The sequence below is a fragment of the Bubalus bubalis genome, chromosome 24 (assembly GCF_019923935.1).
Source record: "Bubalus bubalis isolate 160015118507 breed Murrah chromosome 24, NDDB_SH_1, whole genome shotgun sequence".
NCBI classification, from domain to species: Eukaryota; Metazoa; Chordata; class Mammalia; order Artiodactyla; family Bovidae; genus Bubalus; species Bubalus bubalis.
In genome coordinates, this window is record NC_059180.1 from 2,827,356 (window position 1) to 2,844,056 (window position 16,701).

Sequence of the window (16,701 nt, forward strand, 5' to 3'; positions counted from 1 at the left end):
GTGAACAAGGAGTCGAGTCGATCATATTGGCCCTTTTGTGGCGACTTTTGGTTCTCTTCACTTCTCCCCACCTTTTTGTCCCACTATAATTGTTACATTTCTACATATCATGGTCCCAACGATGTAATTATGTACCTAATGCTTTAGGAAACTGCTTTTTAAATCAGATAAGAGAAGAAAGGAGACTAGGTCCTTACACTGCCTTTTATAATTCCCTATGTGATGATCTTGTTGCTGCTTTTGTGTGTGTGTGTGGATTTGATTTGCTCTCTGGTGTCACTGGCCTTCAACCTGACCATCTTCCATTAGTATTTCTTATAAGGCAGGTCTGCTAGCAATGAATTTTTCTGTTTTCATCTCAGAATGTCCTATTTCATCTTCATTTATGAAAACAGTTTTGCCAAATAAAAGATTCATGACTGACAGTTTTCTTTCAACACCTGCCCATTGCCTCCTGTCCTCCAGTTTTTCTGACCAGAAGTCAGCTGTTAGCATAATTCGAATTCCCTTGGGCTGGATGAGTCATTTTTTCTCCTTTCCATTTCAAGAGTTTCTTTTGCCTCTGTCTTTCAGAATTTTAGCTGTAACTGTGATGTGTCTGGGTGTGGCTCTTGTTCCGTTTATCTTGTGGTGTATTGAGCTTGTTAAGTATGCAGTTGTTTTTTTTGTTTGCTTGATTTTTTTTTACCAGATTTGGGGAGTTTTAAGTCATTGTGACTCTCAATAATCTTTCTGCTGCTTTCCTTCTCTTCTCACCCTGGTGTTCTCGTTACACACATGCTGCTACACTCAGCTTTGTCACGTTTATTGGGTGTTCTGGTTTGTGTTTATTTTTTTTTTTCATTCTTTTCTCTTTGTTTTTCAAGTTGCATGACCCACCCCAATATTCTTGCCTGAAAAATCCCATGGACAGAGGAGCCTGGTGGGCTACAGTCCAAAGGGTCACTTGGACTAGAGCCAGACGTGACTGAGCGACGGACCATGGCGAGCAGTCTCTCAGTCTATCTTCAAGTGCACTGAGTCCTTCCTCTGTCAGCTCAGATCTACTGTTGAGCCCCGGTGGATTTTGCATTTGGTTATGGTACTTTTCAACTGCGGAGCGTCCCCTTCGGTCCTTTTAAGTCATTTCTCTCTCCATTGATATTCTGCTCTTGCTGTGATAGTGCCAGCATACTTCATCCTTTAAACATGGTTTCCTTCAGTTCTTTGAACATATTATAATAGCTACTTTTAAATTCTTTGCCTGCCAGTATCTGAGGCTCCATAGAGGCTGCCTGCTTTTTTTCCCGTGTGTGTATCACACTTTGCTGTTTTTTGAAAACAAGAACATATTTTAAATAGTATCTTGTATTCACTTTGAATACCCATATTCAACCCCCTCTATCTGTTATCATTGTTGTTGGCTTATTTGTTCAGTGACTCGTCTGGACTAGTTAGGGAAGCCACGTCCTCAGCAACGTGTCCGCTCTGACATCACCCCTCCGAGGTGTGGCCTTGGGCAGGCTGTGGTTTCCATGACAACCAGGGACGACTGAGATCTGCACTAGGCATCCCCTTGTCTCTTGTTCTGACCTCCCCACTAAGGTTCGGGAAGGCCCACCACAGCCGGTATCACACCCAGCTGTTAACCTCCTCTCCCTGGCAGCTCTTATTTTCGACGAGGCTCCAGGGTATAAATTACTCCACAGTTGGATCCAATCACAGCCCAGGCAGCAGCAGGACGTTGTTAATCTCTGAATTCTTCTCTAAGCCCGAGAGGGCTCCCGTCAGCTGTCTCTTTGCCTGGTCCTCCCGTTAAACCTCTGGCGCATTTATTGCTCCACTTGCTGCTATCAAGGACTTAGCTCTTCATTTCTCACCCCTGAGGCCTCCACAGTTTCCAGCAATGCCCTGAGGCGTGAAAAGTGAAAGTGTTAAGTCACTCAGTCATGTCCATGTTCAGCTCCTCTGTCCATGGGATTCTCCAGGCAAGAATACTGGAGTGGGTAGCCATGCCCTTCTCCAGGGGACTTCCCTGACCCAGGGACTGAACCTGGGTCTCCTGCACTGCAGGCAGATTCTTTACCATCCGAGCCACCAGGGACACCTGCCCTGAGGCATGCCATGGTCCAAATAAAGCAACTCCCGTGAAGCAGAGCTGGGAGCTCTTTGTTCGGAAGGGCTGACTGTCCCGCCATGAGGACCTCTGTGTCACAGCACCAAAGCTGGGCTGGGGACAGTGGCCCCCTTCTTCATGGTGACCAGTGAGGCGCTGGGTGGGGGTGGACACCCCTGGGTTTCTGGCCGCGCCCCGGCCCCCCTGCATGGAGCTCCTTCCACCAGCCACGAGGGCGAGGCAGCCTGCCAACCTGGTGCACGCTGGCCAGCCTCCCAGCAGCCCCGATGAGGAGGGGAGCTCAGTTCTCTGACCACACCTCCAGGAATACCTCTGCATCGTGGAGCTGGGGACAAGCAGCTGGCTGGGAGATGCCCATGGCTTCCTCCCCCAGGTCAAACCAAATTCCTGGAGTCCTAGGGGAGGGGCCCTGGCTTCTTGGCCACGTGTGCCTCCCCCTCCCCAAGTAGAGCTTCCGTCACCCCAGCTGGGGGTGGGGGAGCAGGTCAGAGTTCAAGCGGCTCAGACTCTTGCTGTTCTTAGTGATTTTAGATTTTCTGCAATAAATCTTGCCCCATTTGCTATATGCCCTTGGCACCATTTCCAGGGACTCTAAATGATTGTTGATAATTTGATTCCCCCCCCACCCCCCCCCCCCCCGTTGAGTCACTGTTCTACTGTGGGGAAGACCTGCTGCTCCTTCTGGCCATTCTGGAAGTATTTTTTGTATTGGTAGTTGGTTGACGAGCCAGGTAGGGGGTCCCCTGCCCACCCTTACTGCCCACCCTCTCCTCCAGAGCCAAAAACCCTGTGAGCTCTCTGCCGGAAAAGCTCTTCTGCAAAGCTAATACTTCACTGAAAGAAAAAAAAATTGTGATGCTGTCATTTTCTCCCTGGGGTGTTTTTTAACCGTTTTCAGAAATGTTACTCGAGTGACAATTCTGAGAACTGGCTCACAGGTGCAGGAGAACCTGGCTGATCAGAGTGGCTCTGAATTAGACCATCAGCCTCGCAGGACACACGCTGTGGCTCTTGATGTTTCTCCACTTAGAAATAAGGGGCTATCTCTCCATTTTATCGCCCAGCTGCTTACAAATTATATCAGGGCTACTGTTCAAATCACATCTTAAAAATTATTTTCAAAATCCACAGAAACAGGTTTCAAGGTCTCTCTGGCTTCAGCCAACTTAGACCAGCCCCCTCTCACTTAATTAATCCTCTAATAATATTGGAGTCTTTCATCTTGCCAGCACAGCACCAGAAGTCCTGGGATTATCTCTGTTAGCTGCTTGTCAGGCATCCACGCGCCTTTAGAAACTCATGGTCGGGTCTGCAGGCTCATCCAATCACAGGCTGGCCTTCCTCGGTTTCCTGGGAAACGGACTCACATGGCTACTTCATATCACACAGGAAACTTGAAAAAAAAAAGACCCCGCAGCGTTTCCTTTCTGTCAATAATTCTAACTCACTAAAATACATCCTCATTAAAAAATAATAATGTCATATCAACAATAAACAGAGCAGGCAGCAGGACAAGGAATAGCATTTTAATCCTGTGATTTCTCGTGGAAGCGAAAGCGAGACCTGAACAGGAGCCCCGAGGCCTTCACCATGCCCCCATGTGTCCCGAGATGGGGCGGGCGTGCTCGCCCTCTCCCTAGAGGAACAGCGAGAAGCTGAAGGAACAGCTCTGAGTCTCCCCTCTCCATTCTGTGCCATGGTTTTGTTCTGTCCCAGCGAAGGAAATGGCAACCCACTCCAGCATTCTTGCCTGGAGAATCCCAGGGACCGGGGAGCCTGGTGGGCTGCCGTCTATGGGGTCGTACAGAGTCGGACACAACTGAAGCGACTTAGCAGCGGCTTTGGGGGCCACCTGGTGGGCCTGTGGCCCCATCCCCCAGGGAAGCACTCAGCTCTTCCAGGAGCAGCGGGAAAACTCCCAGGGCGGGTTCCCATTGGCTCACTGACCTTGAACCTCCATGAGCCACCCGCCTCCTCCACCGGCTGCTCTGGGACCCCGAGGTGAGGGGTCAGGTCCCTCCGCGCTGCAGAGGGAAGGGCCCCAGGACATTGGACAGCAGACACCACACTCAATTAGGGCCTCTGTTCTCGGAAACCTCCCCACGGAGGTCGGCATGGATGTGGCATGTGTCCCACAGAGGACACCATCTCCTCACCCTGACTGAGCTCACCATCAGACCCTCGGTCTGGGGGCCTGTGCCATAGTCTTGGGCAGTCTGCAGTGCCTGGGCCTTCCACACTCCCGGGCACTGCAGCATTCTCCACAGAACACAGAGCATCCCCTGGGGGCTGTGTAAACCTGATCTGGGAGGGGATGGAGTGTAGACCAGTCCTTGGAAGGAGATGGAGTGTAGAGCTGTCCTTGGAGGGGTTGGAGTATAGACCTGTCCTTGGAAGGAGATGGAGTATAGACCTGTCCTGAGAGGGGATGGAGTATAGACTGGTCCTTGAGATGGAGGGTAGACCTGTTGCGGGAGGAGATGGAGTGTAGACCTGTCCTGGGAGGCAATGGAGTGTAGACCTGTCCTGGGAGGGGATGGAGTGTAGACCTGTTGTGGGAGGGGATGGATTGCAGACCTGTCTTGGGAGGGGTTGGAGTGTAGACCTGTCCTGGGAGGCAATGGAGTGTAGACCTGTCCTGAGAGAGATGGTGTGTAGACCTGTCCTTGTAGGGAATGGAGTGTAGAGCTATCCTGGGAGGGGATGGGGTGTAGACATGTCCTGAGAGAGGAGATGGTGTGCAGACCTGTCCTGGTAGGGGATGGAGTGTAGACCTGTCCTGAGAGAGGAGATGGTGTGTAGACCTGTCCTGGGAGGGGTTGGAGTGCAGACTCTCCTGAAGCCAGAGTGCAGTGGATTCATGTCCTGGGACCGGCTCAGGCACAGGGACGGGCAGGGGAGCAGAGCCTCTGGGAGGAAAGAGCTGGCTCCCGCTGCCCAGCTTGACCCCCGTGGACACGCTGAGCTCTCCGTGGTCTTGTGGAGGTGGGCCCTGGGGTGGTCCACGCCCAGGTGGTGGGGAGAGAGGAAAGGGAGAAACAGGTGAGAAGCGCCACCCGCCTTAGACGGTCACTCCTCTCCGCTCAGCCCTGCTGCCCACGGCCACCCCCACGCCCATGTCCCTCCCCCAACCCCCATGTGGCCCCCCACCCCCGTGTGGCCCTCCCACACCCCCGTGTCCTTCCCCCACCCCGCCACCCCCGTGAGGCCCTCCCCCACCCTGTGGCCCCACCCCCATGGCCCCAACCCCCCCCGTGGCCCCCACCCCCCGTGTGGCCCTCCCCCTCCCCCATGTGTCCCTCCCCCACCCCCGTGTCCTTCCCCCACCCCGCCACCCCCGTGAGGCCCTCCCCCACCCTGTGGCCCCACCCCCATGGCCCCAACCCCCCCCGTGGCCCCCACCCCCCGTGTGGCCCTCCCACTCCCCCGTGGCCCCCTCCCTCCTCGACACCCCCCATTCTCCGTGGCCGCTCCTTCAAGACCACCCACATACCCTCCCACGCCAGCCCCCTTCCACGCGCTCCTTGAGCCCCGGGCCTCCCCTGTCCCTGGCCGCCTGGCTGAGCCTGCTCCGTCCGTCCGTCCGCCCACAGGTCACCGACTCCGAGTCCGAGGACGCGCCACCCCAGCATTCGTTCGTCAACCACTACCTGAGCGACCCCACCTACTACAACTCATGGAAGCGGCGCGCGGGCGCGGCTCCGCACAGGTACGAGGCGGTGGCGGGGGCGGAGGCCGGGCCGGCCCCGCGCGCGGTGGTCACCACGCAGAGCGCCGTGTTCGCGCCCGCGGCCCGCGGCGCCCGGACTCCGCTCACCGGCTTCTCGTCCTTCGTGTGAGCTGAGCGGCGGCCGGGTCGAGACAATCACTTCCTGGAACTGGGCTCGAGCTGGGTTGAGAGGATCTGACGCTGATGGTTGATTTCACCCCCTGTGAACACGATTTCAATTAGGAACGTTTTTTTAACTGGCTTTTTGTAACATCGCTGCAGGAAGCAGGTTTCTTTGATTTTCTTTTCTTTTTACGAGAAGGTGTGTTTCGCCGGGTGCAAGGGCTGGGCACCCCGACCTGGGAAGGCCTGAGCCCTGGGGGCCTGGCTTCTCCATCGTGCGGCCCGGGAAGGCTGGGGGGAGGGGGCGGGGGTCTTCCAGGCCTCTTCTCTCTCTGCTCTACCTCCTGCCTGAGAACCAGCGCCCACCGGGGGCTCCCGGCGCGAGGAGCAGGTGTCTGACCTGGGCCCGGGGCCTCCCGACCTTGAGCGTCCGTCTCTGGTCCTCGGCAGCTTCAGGCGAGGAGCCGGCTTCACAGTTCCTGGCAACAGGGCGGCAGAGGCCAAGGCTCATCCAGGAGTGAAATACTCGGGGCTTTCCCGCTTCGGTCCTTTCTTTAAACGCCCATCATCCAGGAGCGGGAAGCGTCCCATCTGGGAGCCACCTCCTGCCCCCGCCACCCCCCCACCCCCAGCTCGCTCCTCCCAAGTGCACAGCACAGGCCCGCCTGCCCCGCCCCTAGGAAACGAGACAGCGGCCGCAGAATCGCTGGTTGTGTAAGAGGTGTGCATTGTTAACCAGAGTATTTTTTAAATCTTTTTATCTTTTTTTAAAATATGCCACATGAAATGAATGCGTCTCAGCTGTTTGCAGTGCCTTTCTGTTCATTGTTTAGCTTTGTCCGCGGGAAAGACAAAGAGCCGCGGCGTCTCCAAGTAAAGCAGAACGGCTCTGAGAAAATGGGGTCCCCAGTCTCCCCCCACCCCGCCTTGTGCCCCCCAGGCCCTCCCGTGCGGGTGGCCGTGCCCTTCCTTGGCGCAGCGCTGTGATCCCGCCCCCGACCCCAGGCCAGCTCTTAGCCTTAACGGGTTTTCTGGAAACTTTTTTTCCCTTTAATTGTTATTATTTTGTTTTCGTTTATTTTTAGCTAAATGGAAGTAGCTTGAGCTGCTCTGAAAATGAGTCCAAACTGTAGCCCCGCCCCCAGCGCATCATAGCCCCGCCCCCAGCGCATCACATCGCTTTTGTGCAGTGAGTGGGAGGTGCAGGTGGTCAAGCCCCAGCCCTGGTCCCAGTCTAGAATTTTCCAGGGTGTGCCCGCAGGGCCTGTGGGAAGGCCCCGAGACCGGCCTTGTCAGCAGGGGCCTGTCCACACCCCCCAGCACAGGGGAGCAGGGCTGTCCCATCCTCCTGGGGGCCGGCCTGTCCCCGAGCCAGCGCCTGGCCAGTGCCAGCAGGGAGCCTGTCTCGGGGCCAGACTGTATCACGTGGTCTGTGGGGTCTCTCCTTCCCTCTTCCCGCCTCCTCAAGGCAGAGGGCCATCTTGACCCTCTGCTTTCAGAGTTGCAGAGTGTGACCCCAGGAGACCAAGAAAAGTTTGTGTTGTGTGAGGAAAAAAAAAACCACCTTTTCTGTTTTAGAGTTTTGTGTTGGATAAAAAACCCTTTTGGGTGTCTCCAAAAGTAGAGGTAGGAGGTGTGGAAAAGTTCCTTTCTTGCCCCCCGCCTTCCTCTACCCGTCCGCCTCCCCCGGCCCCCCTACCCCTCCCTCCATCTCTCCTTTCTCTCCTTCTCTGAGTGGAGGGGAAACGTTCTAAACCAAAAATCCTGGATGCTCCGCCCAAAGCCTCCCCCTGCAAAGACTAGCCCCCCATCTCCCTGGACAGGCCAGCCTCCGTCCTCTCGGGCCCCAGACGGGGAGTGGACAGGAAGCCGTGGGGCTGCACCTCGAATTTCTTGGCAGACAAGCAGTGGACAGAGAACGTGGATACACTCTGCCTTCGCACTCTGCTCGCTAAGCCATACGGAGCCTTGCCTAACTGACGGGAGCGTGCCGAAATGTCCTGGCACAAGGACAGTTTGGTTTGAGGTGTGTGTCCCGCTCTGGGGTTTCTGTGGCAGCAGCGCCTTTCCCCAGGCTCGTTATACTTCCTTGTTCTCTCTGCTTGGAGCCCAGTGTTTGGGACGGAACTGTGGGTCTGAGGCTGCGGCTCACGGCTGCCATGGCATTGGCACCTGTGCCTGGCCCAGTGGTCCCAGGGCTCTGGGGCATGGGAGCCGCTGGACCCAAGGGAGAGCTGGGTGTTTCTGGTTAGATTTCAGCTCCCAGACAGTGTGACATTGAGAAGCGTGGGTTCCTAACCTCTCCTCTTGAGGGAGGGAAAAAAAAACAAAATCACATGATAGGGAAATGGATATTGGATTGTAATCCTGGTTCTGAACCCAGGACAGGCACCATTTCTCTAACGGAGGCAGGAGGTGTGTCCTCTCCTGCCTGCTCCCGCAGCAATGCCCTGCAGATGTGCAGTGCTCGGCCTCGCAGGGACCCCATCCAGGGCCCTGCGATGGACAGGCGAGCTGCCCTTCCCGTGAGGACCACGGCGGCAGGGCCGCGCTCTCTGCCTGAGCAGCAGAGATGGGTTTGCCCAGGCTTCCCCCTCCCCCCACCGGGGCTCCCAGGTTTCCAGGCCAGTGAGTGGCAGGGCGGGGCCGTGGATAGTCCCCACACCTGGTGGCCATGGAGCACGTCTCCTGGATCTCCTGCACCTCTTCCCTCTGAATAAATCAGCCCAAAGAGAGGCCCTCCCATCCCCGGCCATGATTTTAAGGAGCCCTTGGTACACGCCGTCATGGAGGAAAACGAGCCGTGGGGCAGCGTTGGGGGAGACCATTGGGGGTGGCACATGCTCCGTGAAGCCCTGTTGACACTGCCCTTGCCCTTGACGGCGACCGGACCGCAGCATGGTGTTTGCGTAATGGTTCTAATGGTTCATGGCATGGTTTTCGGTTTTTACAAATTCCTGGCACACAGCGTAGTTAGGATTAGGGTGGCTTCTCCCAGCGAGTCGTCAGTCCGCGTATCCAGACGCCACTCTCTGGCTCAGCATCTCTGCCACGTGGACCGTCTGAGAGGTGGGATCAGGAGGGAGCCCTGGGACTGCGCTGGTGGGCGGCCACGCCTCGTTCCCTGTCAGCCTCACCTGGCGGTTTATCAGGAGCTTGGGTCAGTCCTGAACTTTTCTTGGCCGCATTTTCTGAAATTGTGCAGAAAACTAGATCTCCTTTAAAAACAAAAACACTTGTAGGAAGAGAGGTGCTATGGGTTCGATTTTTAATAAAAGCATCATTTTGTTCCTTGTGCGCCTGTGCTTTTCTTCAATGAGTGTGCATGCAACGACTCGGGGGTTCTCGGGCTGAAGGAATGCTGAAAGGCCAGCCCCACGCCGTGTGGAGGCCACACGGCCCTGCCCCTCCTGGAAAGGCAGGTGTGGACACTGGGGGCAGGTGAGGTCGGAGGGGCTCAGCTGGAGCTCTCCCAGGGAGAGGCACGCCCGGGAGCAGCCTGGCGGGTCGCCAGGGCCTGAGGCAGGCGGCGTGGGGCCCGCACCCGCCGGAGTGGACAGCGGCCACCCTCACCTGCCCCCGGCATGCCCTCTGAAGGCTCCACAGGTGCCGAAAGGGAGACTGCTCCCAGCCAGCCGCAGACCGGACGCAGGGGAGGCACTCGATCCATCCCCTCTGTGAGGGTCCCGCTGGCTCAGGCAGCCTGAGCGCCTTCCCGCCCGCTCCAGCCGCTGTGTGTTCCCGGGTCCGCGGGGAGGGCTCAGCTTCCCCCTCATCCTCAGGGCCTCCCGGCCGCAGAGGGCGGTTCTCCACACAGCACTTAAAACTCCCAGTGCCTGTGCCCCTGCCAGGCCCGGGAGGACAGACTGTCTGGGAGTCGGGCTCAGGTATCCAGTTTTCTGGGGTGATGCTGCCCAAGGGATTCCAGGGGCCGCCAAGGAGGACGTGTGCTGGGAGGACCGGGCCGGGGGCAGGATGGAGAAGCGGACCACAGTTCTGGCGTCACTCCAGAAGCAGCCACCAACGGAGCAAGCAGCGCTGACAGCCAGGGGTGAGCGCCTCCTTTGTCTCTTCACACCTTGTCCACCTACTTCTGCCCTGCCCCCCATAGATGCGGAGTTAAGGTCAGCCCACGTTCCGTGTCAGGGACGCCCCAGCTGCCGTGTGGAGGGCGCCGGCCCACCCCGCGTGTCCTTGCGCACTCCCCACGTTCGCCCGTCACAGGCTCCACCAGGCCCTGCAGGGGGGCTCCACGGGGTCCCCACAGGCATGGAGAAACATGCCCAGGGTGAAGCCATTCGCCCCAGGCGGACATGAGGCAGTGGCAGGGCCCAGAGCGGGTGGAACCTCTGAACGGCCCGCCTTCCCGAGGACGTCGGCCTCCACCAGCGTCCCCCTCCCACACCCCCCCCAGCCTCGTCGGGGATAGCCAGCCCTGGGAGGCAGGGTCGCTGCCTGCAGCTCAGGGCCGGCCTAGTGGCCTCGCCCACACAGAAAGGCGCCTGAAACCCCGGTCTCACCCTCCCACATGCCCGCCTCCTTTGTTGAGGAGAAAGGGCAGGAATTCACCTGTACAGCCTGGCCGTTGGTACCCTTACGCTGTTATTGCATGCATGCTCAGTCACATCCTACTCTCTGTGACCCCTGGACTGTAACCGTCCATGGGAGACTCTAGTCAAGAGTACTGGAGACAGTTGCCATTTCCTTTTCCAGGGTATCTTCCCAACCCAGGGATCGAACCCACGTCTCCTGTGTCTCCTGCGTTGGCAGGTGGATTCTTTACCACAGGGCCATAGGTAGGTTCGCTTGTGTCATAGTTTAGATTCCACATAGTGGTATCATATGGCGTTTGTCTTTCTCTTTCTGACTTACCTCACGTAGTATGATCATCTCTAGTTGACCCACGTTGCTGCAAATGGCATCATTTCACTCTCTTCGAGGCTGAGCAGTATCCACTGTATCACGCACCACGTCTTCTGTACCCGTTCCTCGGTCAGTGGGCATGTAGGTTGCTCCCATGTCTTGGCTGTTGTGAATTGTGCTGCTGTGAACACGCATCTTTTTGAATTAGAGTTTTGTCTGGATGTATGACCAGAAGTAGGATTTCTGGATCATATGGGAACTTTTCATGCTGTTCATGGGATTCTCAAGGCAAGAATGCTGAAGTGGTTTGCCATTCCCTTCTCCAGTGGGCAACGTTTTGTCAGAACTCTCCACATGACCCGTGCGTCTTGGGTGGCCCTACAGGGCATGGCTCATAATTTCACTGAGTTGGACAAGGCTGTGATCCATGGTGTGCTGCAGTCCATGGGGTTGCAAAGAGTTGGACGTGACTGAGCGACTGAACAACAACACGGTAACACTTTAGTTTTCATGAGCTATTTTTAAATGGCCCAGCAGGAGTGTCCTAAGTTGGCATCGCTGTGCCCACCCACCCAGAGCATTTGTGGGTGGCTCAGATAAATGGAGGAGAAGGCATGGCAACCCACTCCAGTACTCTTGCCTGAAAAATCCCATGGGCGGAGGAACCTGGTAGGCTGCAGTCCGTGGGGTCGCGAAGAGTCGGACACGACTGAGCGACTTCACTTTCACTTTTTCACTTTCATGCACTGGAGAAGGAAATGGCAACCCACTCCAGTGTTCTTGCCTGGAGAATCCCAGGGACAGAGGAGCCTGGTGGGCTGCCATCTATGGGGTTGCAGAGTTGGACACGACAACCGACGTAGCAGCAGCAGCAGCAGCAGATAAATGATAACAGGGACCAGTTGGCCCCCTGCATACACGTGCCCCCTCCTCCCCACACCTCATCCTCCTCCCCCGACCTGGAGGCAGTGATTATCTCAGCCCAGCAGTGCGCCTCCTGGACCACCATCCTCTGGGCAGAGGGGCCCAGGGCACAGGAGCCCCGCAGCACCAAGCAAAGGCAGTTCTGAGGTGGTGACTAGGCCTCTGCAGACGTCCCGAGGAAGCTGAAGTTCTGCGTGCTTGTTGCCGATTGCTGTGACGCTCACAGATGGTGTTAGAGGCCTGGCTTTGCCGTGAAGTGGAAGCATTTTCAGACCCTTCGTTCAGAAGCACGGACCTTCTGATCAACCAGCCCGTTTTCCGAATATGATCCGTTCGCCAGACGCCTGTTTTAAAATGATTTGAACACGTCCCCGGCGTTGCTTGTACAAGTGCCTTAGGGTTTGCCAAAGTCTCTTTCTCTTTAATAGCTGGAGTCAATTAACAGCCAGCATGGGCGAGAATTCCAAGCTGTTAATTCTGGACTCTGTGGTCTTAAAACGTCCCGCTTCTCCTCAGATAAGACAATATTCTGCAGTCATTAAGCAAACCACGACATTATGGGGTTGAATCTGATCCAGACTCAAATCGTTTAATAAAAAATTCATATTTCTAAGGCATCTTGAACACATTTCTGTGGAATTCTCCAACCAGCCACTGGCATAATTGACCTACTGACTTGAGAGGTCCAGACAGCACCATGGAACCCCCGAAGGGAGCCCAGAAGAAATCTGGTGGAGTCCTGGAGTCTGCAGGGACAGTCCTACGCCCTCTCAGTTTTTGGGAATGTTTTTTTGAGATTGTTGAAGGCTGAAAGATTGGGGGCTTGCAGCTCAAGAGATGACGGGTGACAGAAACCAGAGGCTCAACAAGACCTCTGGGAGCATCTCTGTTGGAGAAAGGGGGCCACACGGCCTCCCAGGGACCCCCAGTGAGGGGGGGCTCATCTGTATCTCAGGAGCACCCCCTCACCATCCACCTCAGTGGCACCCACCCCCACCCCCAGTGTGGGCCCGCCCACCATTAAGCCCAGAGATGAGGCCTTCCCCGCCCCGGTCACTCCCCGCCCAGACGTCACCCCGGCAGGAAATGAATCCTTCTACGTCCACACAGTGTAGCTGTTTCAATGAGGCGGACTCACATACAGGGGTGCAAAGCAATCTCCCAAATTATACTGTTCTTGTTCCGCAAGACAAGTGTGCTCCTGCATGTGTGTGTCCACTGGCACACGTGCACACACACACCTGTGCAGAAGGTGGAGAGACTCTCTCTGGAAAGATGCCTGGGACTTGAGAACAGTTTGCTCTAGAGAGGGGACGAAAGGAGAGGAGCCGGGGGAGGGAGACTCACCCTGGCGGCCTTTGTGCTTCTCACCAGGAGCATCTATGATCTTCTCCTGTTAAAGGCGCGGGGCTGCAGCTCTGAGCCGACTGGGCACCCCCCACCCCGCCCCCGCCCCCAGCTCTTGCCTTCTCCCAGCACCCAGGGCGGCGAGCATCAGCAAGCATTGAAGACCACAGGCCACTTCCTAGCTGTGTGGTCTTGGGGGAAACACCGGCCCTCTCTGCTCCTTTTTCCATCTAATATAACTCAGTTATTGTGAGGCTTAAGGGAGAAAAGGGCGGGAAGACAGTTTGCAGGCTCTGATGATAATGTTGGCGTTGGTTTATTCCTGGGGTCGCCACTGCCGCCATCTCAGGGGACCCTGAGCAGGAAATGGAGGCCAACCTGGTGTCCATGGGAGGACAGGAGCAGGGGACAGGCCACACGGTGCCCGCGTGTAGGCTTTGAAGAAAAACAGCCCCGTTCCAAAAGGAACTCAGGGCGGTGGCTTCAGCCAGTTCACACTGAAATTGCGCTGGTGGGCAGTGTTCCATTTCAGGACAACTTATGGTCTTTTGGCAAAGAAACAGTGCTTGTGTGAGCCCCAGCTATCGTTCAGAATCCTCTCTGTATACAAGCATCATGTATTTTTTCAACCCATTTTTGAAGTTTCAGAAATATATACTTATCTAACTCTCAAGATTTGAAAACTTAAGTGCTAAACCCCCTACAGAGTCCTTTGCCCCGTTATGTCCTCCTGGTCCTGGCTTCCTGAGTAGCCTTTAATTTTGATCGTCTTTCATCACGTCAAGGACAATCACCACTAAATTTCATATTTGAATTTTCTGTTGCCTTCAAATGAATCAGAATCTAGCTTGTACTAATGCTGGAAACGCACTGGAATCTCAATGAGGCTACACCAAGTCCTGGTGGCTATTAGCAGAGATGATTGGAAAGCAGGGAGATGGATGGCGGGCAGGGGGAGCCCACGCGTAGATGAGGTCGTGGTCCGCACGGCTCCGATGCCCGTGTCTGCTCCAAGAGAGGGGCCGCTTCTGCCAGATCCACCACCAGCCAGCTCGTCTGTGCTCTTTGATGTGCTGCTTCCATCTAGCCGACGGGAAGAGACTGCTCACACACCAGGCCTCAGGAAAGAGCCAGTTGAGCAGGAGGCGGCTGATAGAGGATGAAGTCATGGCAGGCTGAGCGGGATCCAAAGGCTTCTGGGGTCGTCTGCGTCCCCCAGAGGCACAGGCTTTGCATGGCCGTCTTCCCAGCTTACAGTTCTCCTGGAGCTAAAATCCCACATCAGCTGCTGTCTGAACCTCAGGCTTATACCAGCTAATTATAATGTAGACTGGGACTGTGTGGGTTATCTGTTTGTTGCTGTTACTCAGTCGCTCAGTCGTGTCTGACTCTTTGAGACCCCATGGACTGCAGCACACCAGGCTTCCCTGTCCTTCACTCTCTCCTGGAGTTTGCTCAAACTCATGTCCATCAAGTTGGTAACGCCATCCAACCATCTCATCCTCTGTCACCCTCTTCTCGTCTTCCCTCAATCTTTCCCAGCATCAGGGTCTCTTATAATGAGTCAGCTCTTCGCATCAGGTGACCAAAGGATTGGAGGTTCAGCTTCAGCATCAGTCCTTCCAATGAATTTTCGGGACTGATTCCCTTTAGGATTGACTGGCTTGATCTCATTGTAGTCCAAAGGACTCTCAAGAATATTTTCCAGCACCACAGTTCAAAAGCATCTGTTTACATTTCTCTAAATCAAAACACACCTGCATATTAAGCTCTGTTTTCCAGAGTCATATTCTCTCACCTCTCCAGCCTGTTCAGAGGTCCACACAGGAGCTTTCATAGGATTCTTTCAATACTTCAAACTTGCAACCAAAAGTTACCTCTTTTCCCTAACTTTTTCAGCCATATAGGCTCTTTGCTTCCCACTAAAGTGACATCGGTGTGAAATAACAGCCCCACACTGGGGACACTGCCATGGAGCCTGCAAAAAACAGTGTCTGGATTCACACCTCAGCCCTGTAGTTATTGGCTTCATGACTTGGAGTTGGTTCTCCCATCTGTAAAACACAAGTAATATTCACAAAATGGTAGTTACGAATATTATTATTGTACTCGACTCTTAAAACACTAACAAAAGGAAAGCTAAGTATTTCTTAGTAATCATTAATTCATTCAAGACATCAGTGTTGAGTTCTTTACAATGGTCCACCCACCCACCCATGGGATTGACTTTCAAGTAAGAGGAGCCAGGAATAAACAGCAGGCATAATTAAAAGTAAGCTGTGGAGGCTGCTTGCGATGATAAACAGGAAGGGAAGCAGAAGGACATCCCTGGTGGTCCAGGGGTTGAGATCCACCTTGAAGTGCAGGAGATGCGGGCTCCGGCCCTGGTCAGGGAACTAGGATCCCCTGAGCCACAAAGCCATGAAGCCCACACACCCCAACCACACACCCCACCTACAGAGTCCACACCCCACCTACAGAGTCCACACACCAACCACAGAGTCCACACCCCGACCACAGAGTCCACACCCCACCTACAGGGTCCACACCCCGACCACAGGGTCCACACCCCACCTACAGGGTCCACACCCCGACCACAGGGTCCATACCCTGACTACAGGCTCCACACCCTGACCACAGGCTCCACACCCCACCTACAGAGTTCACACCCCACCTACAGAGTCCACACCCCAACCACAGAGTCCACACCCCACCTACAGAGTCCACACCCCAACCACAAAGTTCACACCCCACCTACAGAGTTCACACCCCACCTACAGAGTCCACACCCCACCTACAGAGTCCACACCCCAACCACAGAGTCCACACCCCACCTACAGGGTCCACACCCCGACCACAGAGTCCACACCCCACCTACAGAGTTCACACCCCACCTACAGAGTCCACACCCCAACCACAGAGTCCACATCCCACCTACAGAGTCCACACCCAAACCACAAAGTTCACACCCCACCTACAGAGTCCACACCCCACCTACAGAGTCCACACCCCACCACAGAGTTCACACCCCACCTACAGAGTCCACACCCCACCTACAGAGTCCACACCCCAACCACAAAGTTCACACCCCACCTACAGAGTCCACACCCACCTACAGAGTCCATACCCCAACCACAGAGTCCACACCCCACCTACAGAGTCCACACCCCACCTACAGAGTCCACACCCCAACCACAGAGTCCACACCCCACCTACAGAGTCCACACCCCAACCACAGAGTCCACACCCCACCTACAGAGTCCACACCCCGACCACAGGGTCCACACCCCACCTACAGAGTCCACACCCCACCCACAGAGTCCACACGACAGAGTCCACACCCCGACCACAGAGTCCACACCTGGACCACAGAGTCCACACCCCACCTACAGAGTCCACACCCCACCCACAGAGTCCACACGACAGAGTCCACACCCACCTACAGAGTCCATACCCCAACCACAGAGTCCACACCCCACCTACAGAGTCCACACCCCACCCACAGAGTCCACACGACAGAGTCCACACCCCGACCACAGAGTCCACACCTGGACCACAGAGTCCACACTCCACCTACAGATTCCACACCCCAACCACAGAGTCCACACGACAGAGTCCA

General features: G+C 55.6%; 1 protein-coding gene across 3 annotated transcripts in view; it reads left to right on the top strand.

Moving 5' to 3' along the window:
- SDK1 (sidekick cell adhesion molecule 1) overlaps positions 1–6,754 on the top strand; it is a 628,823-nt gene extending 622,069 nt beyond the window's left edge. For all 3 annotated transcript variants that reach the window (XM_045164319.1, XM_045164317.1, XM_045164318.1), the window contains one exon: positions 5,710–6,754. In XM_045164319.1, the coding sequence (XP_045020254.1) occupies positions 5,710–5,955 (246 nt within the window). In that variant the 3' untranslated portion in view covers positions 5,956–6,754. The remainder of the gene's footprint in view (positions 1–5,709) is intronic.
- Positions 6,755–16,701: the final 9,947 nt, after the last annotated feature.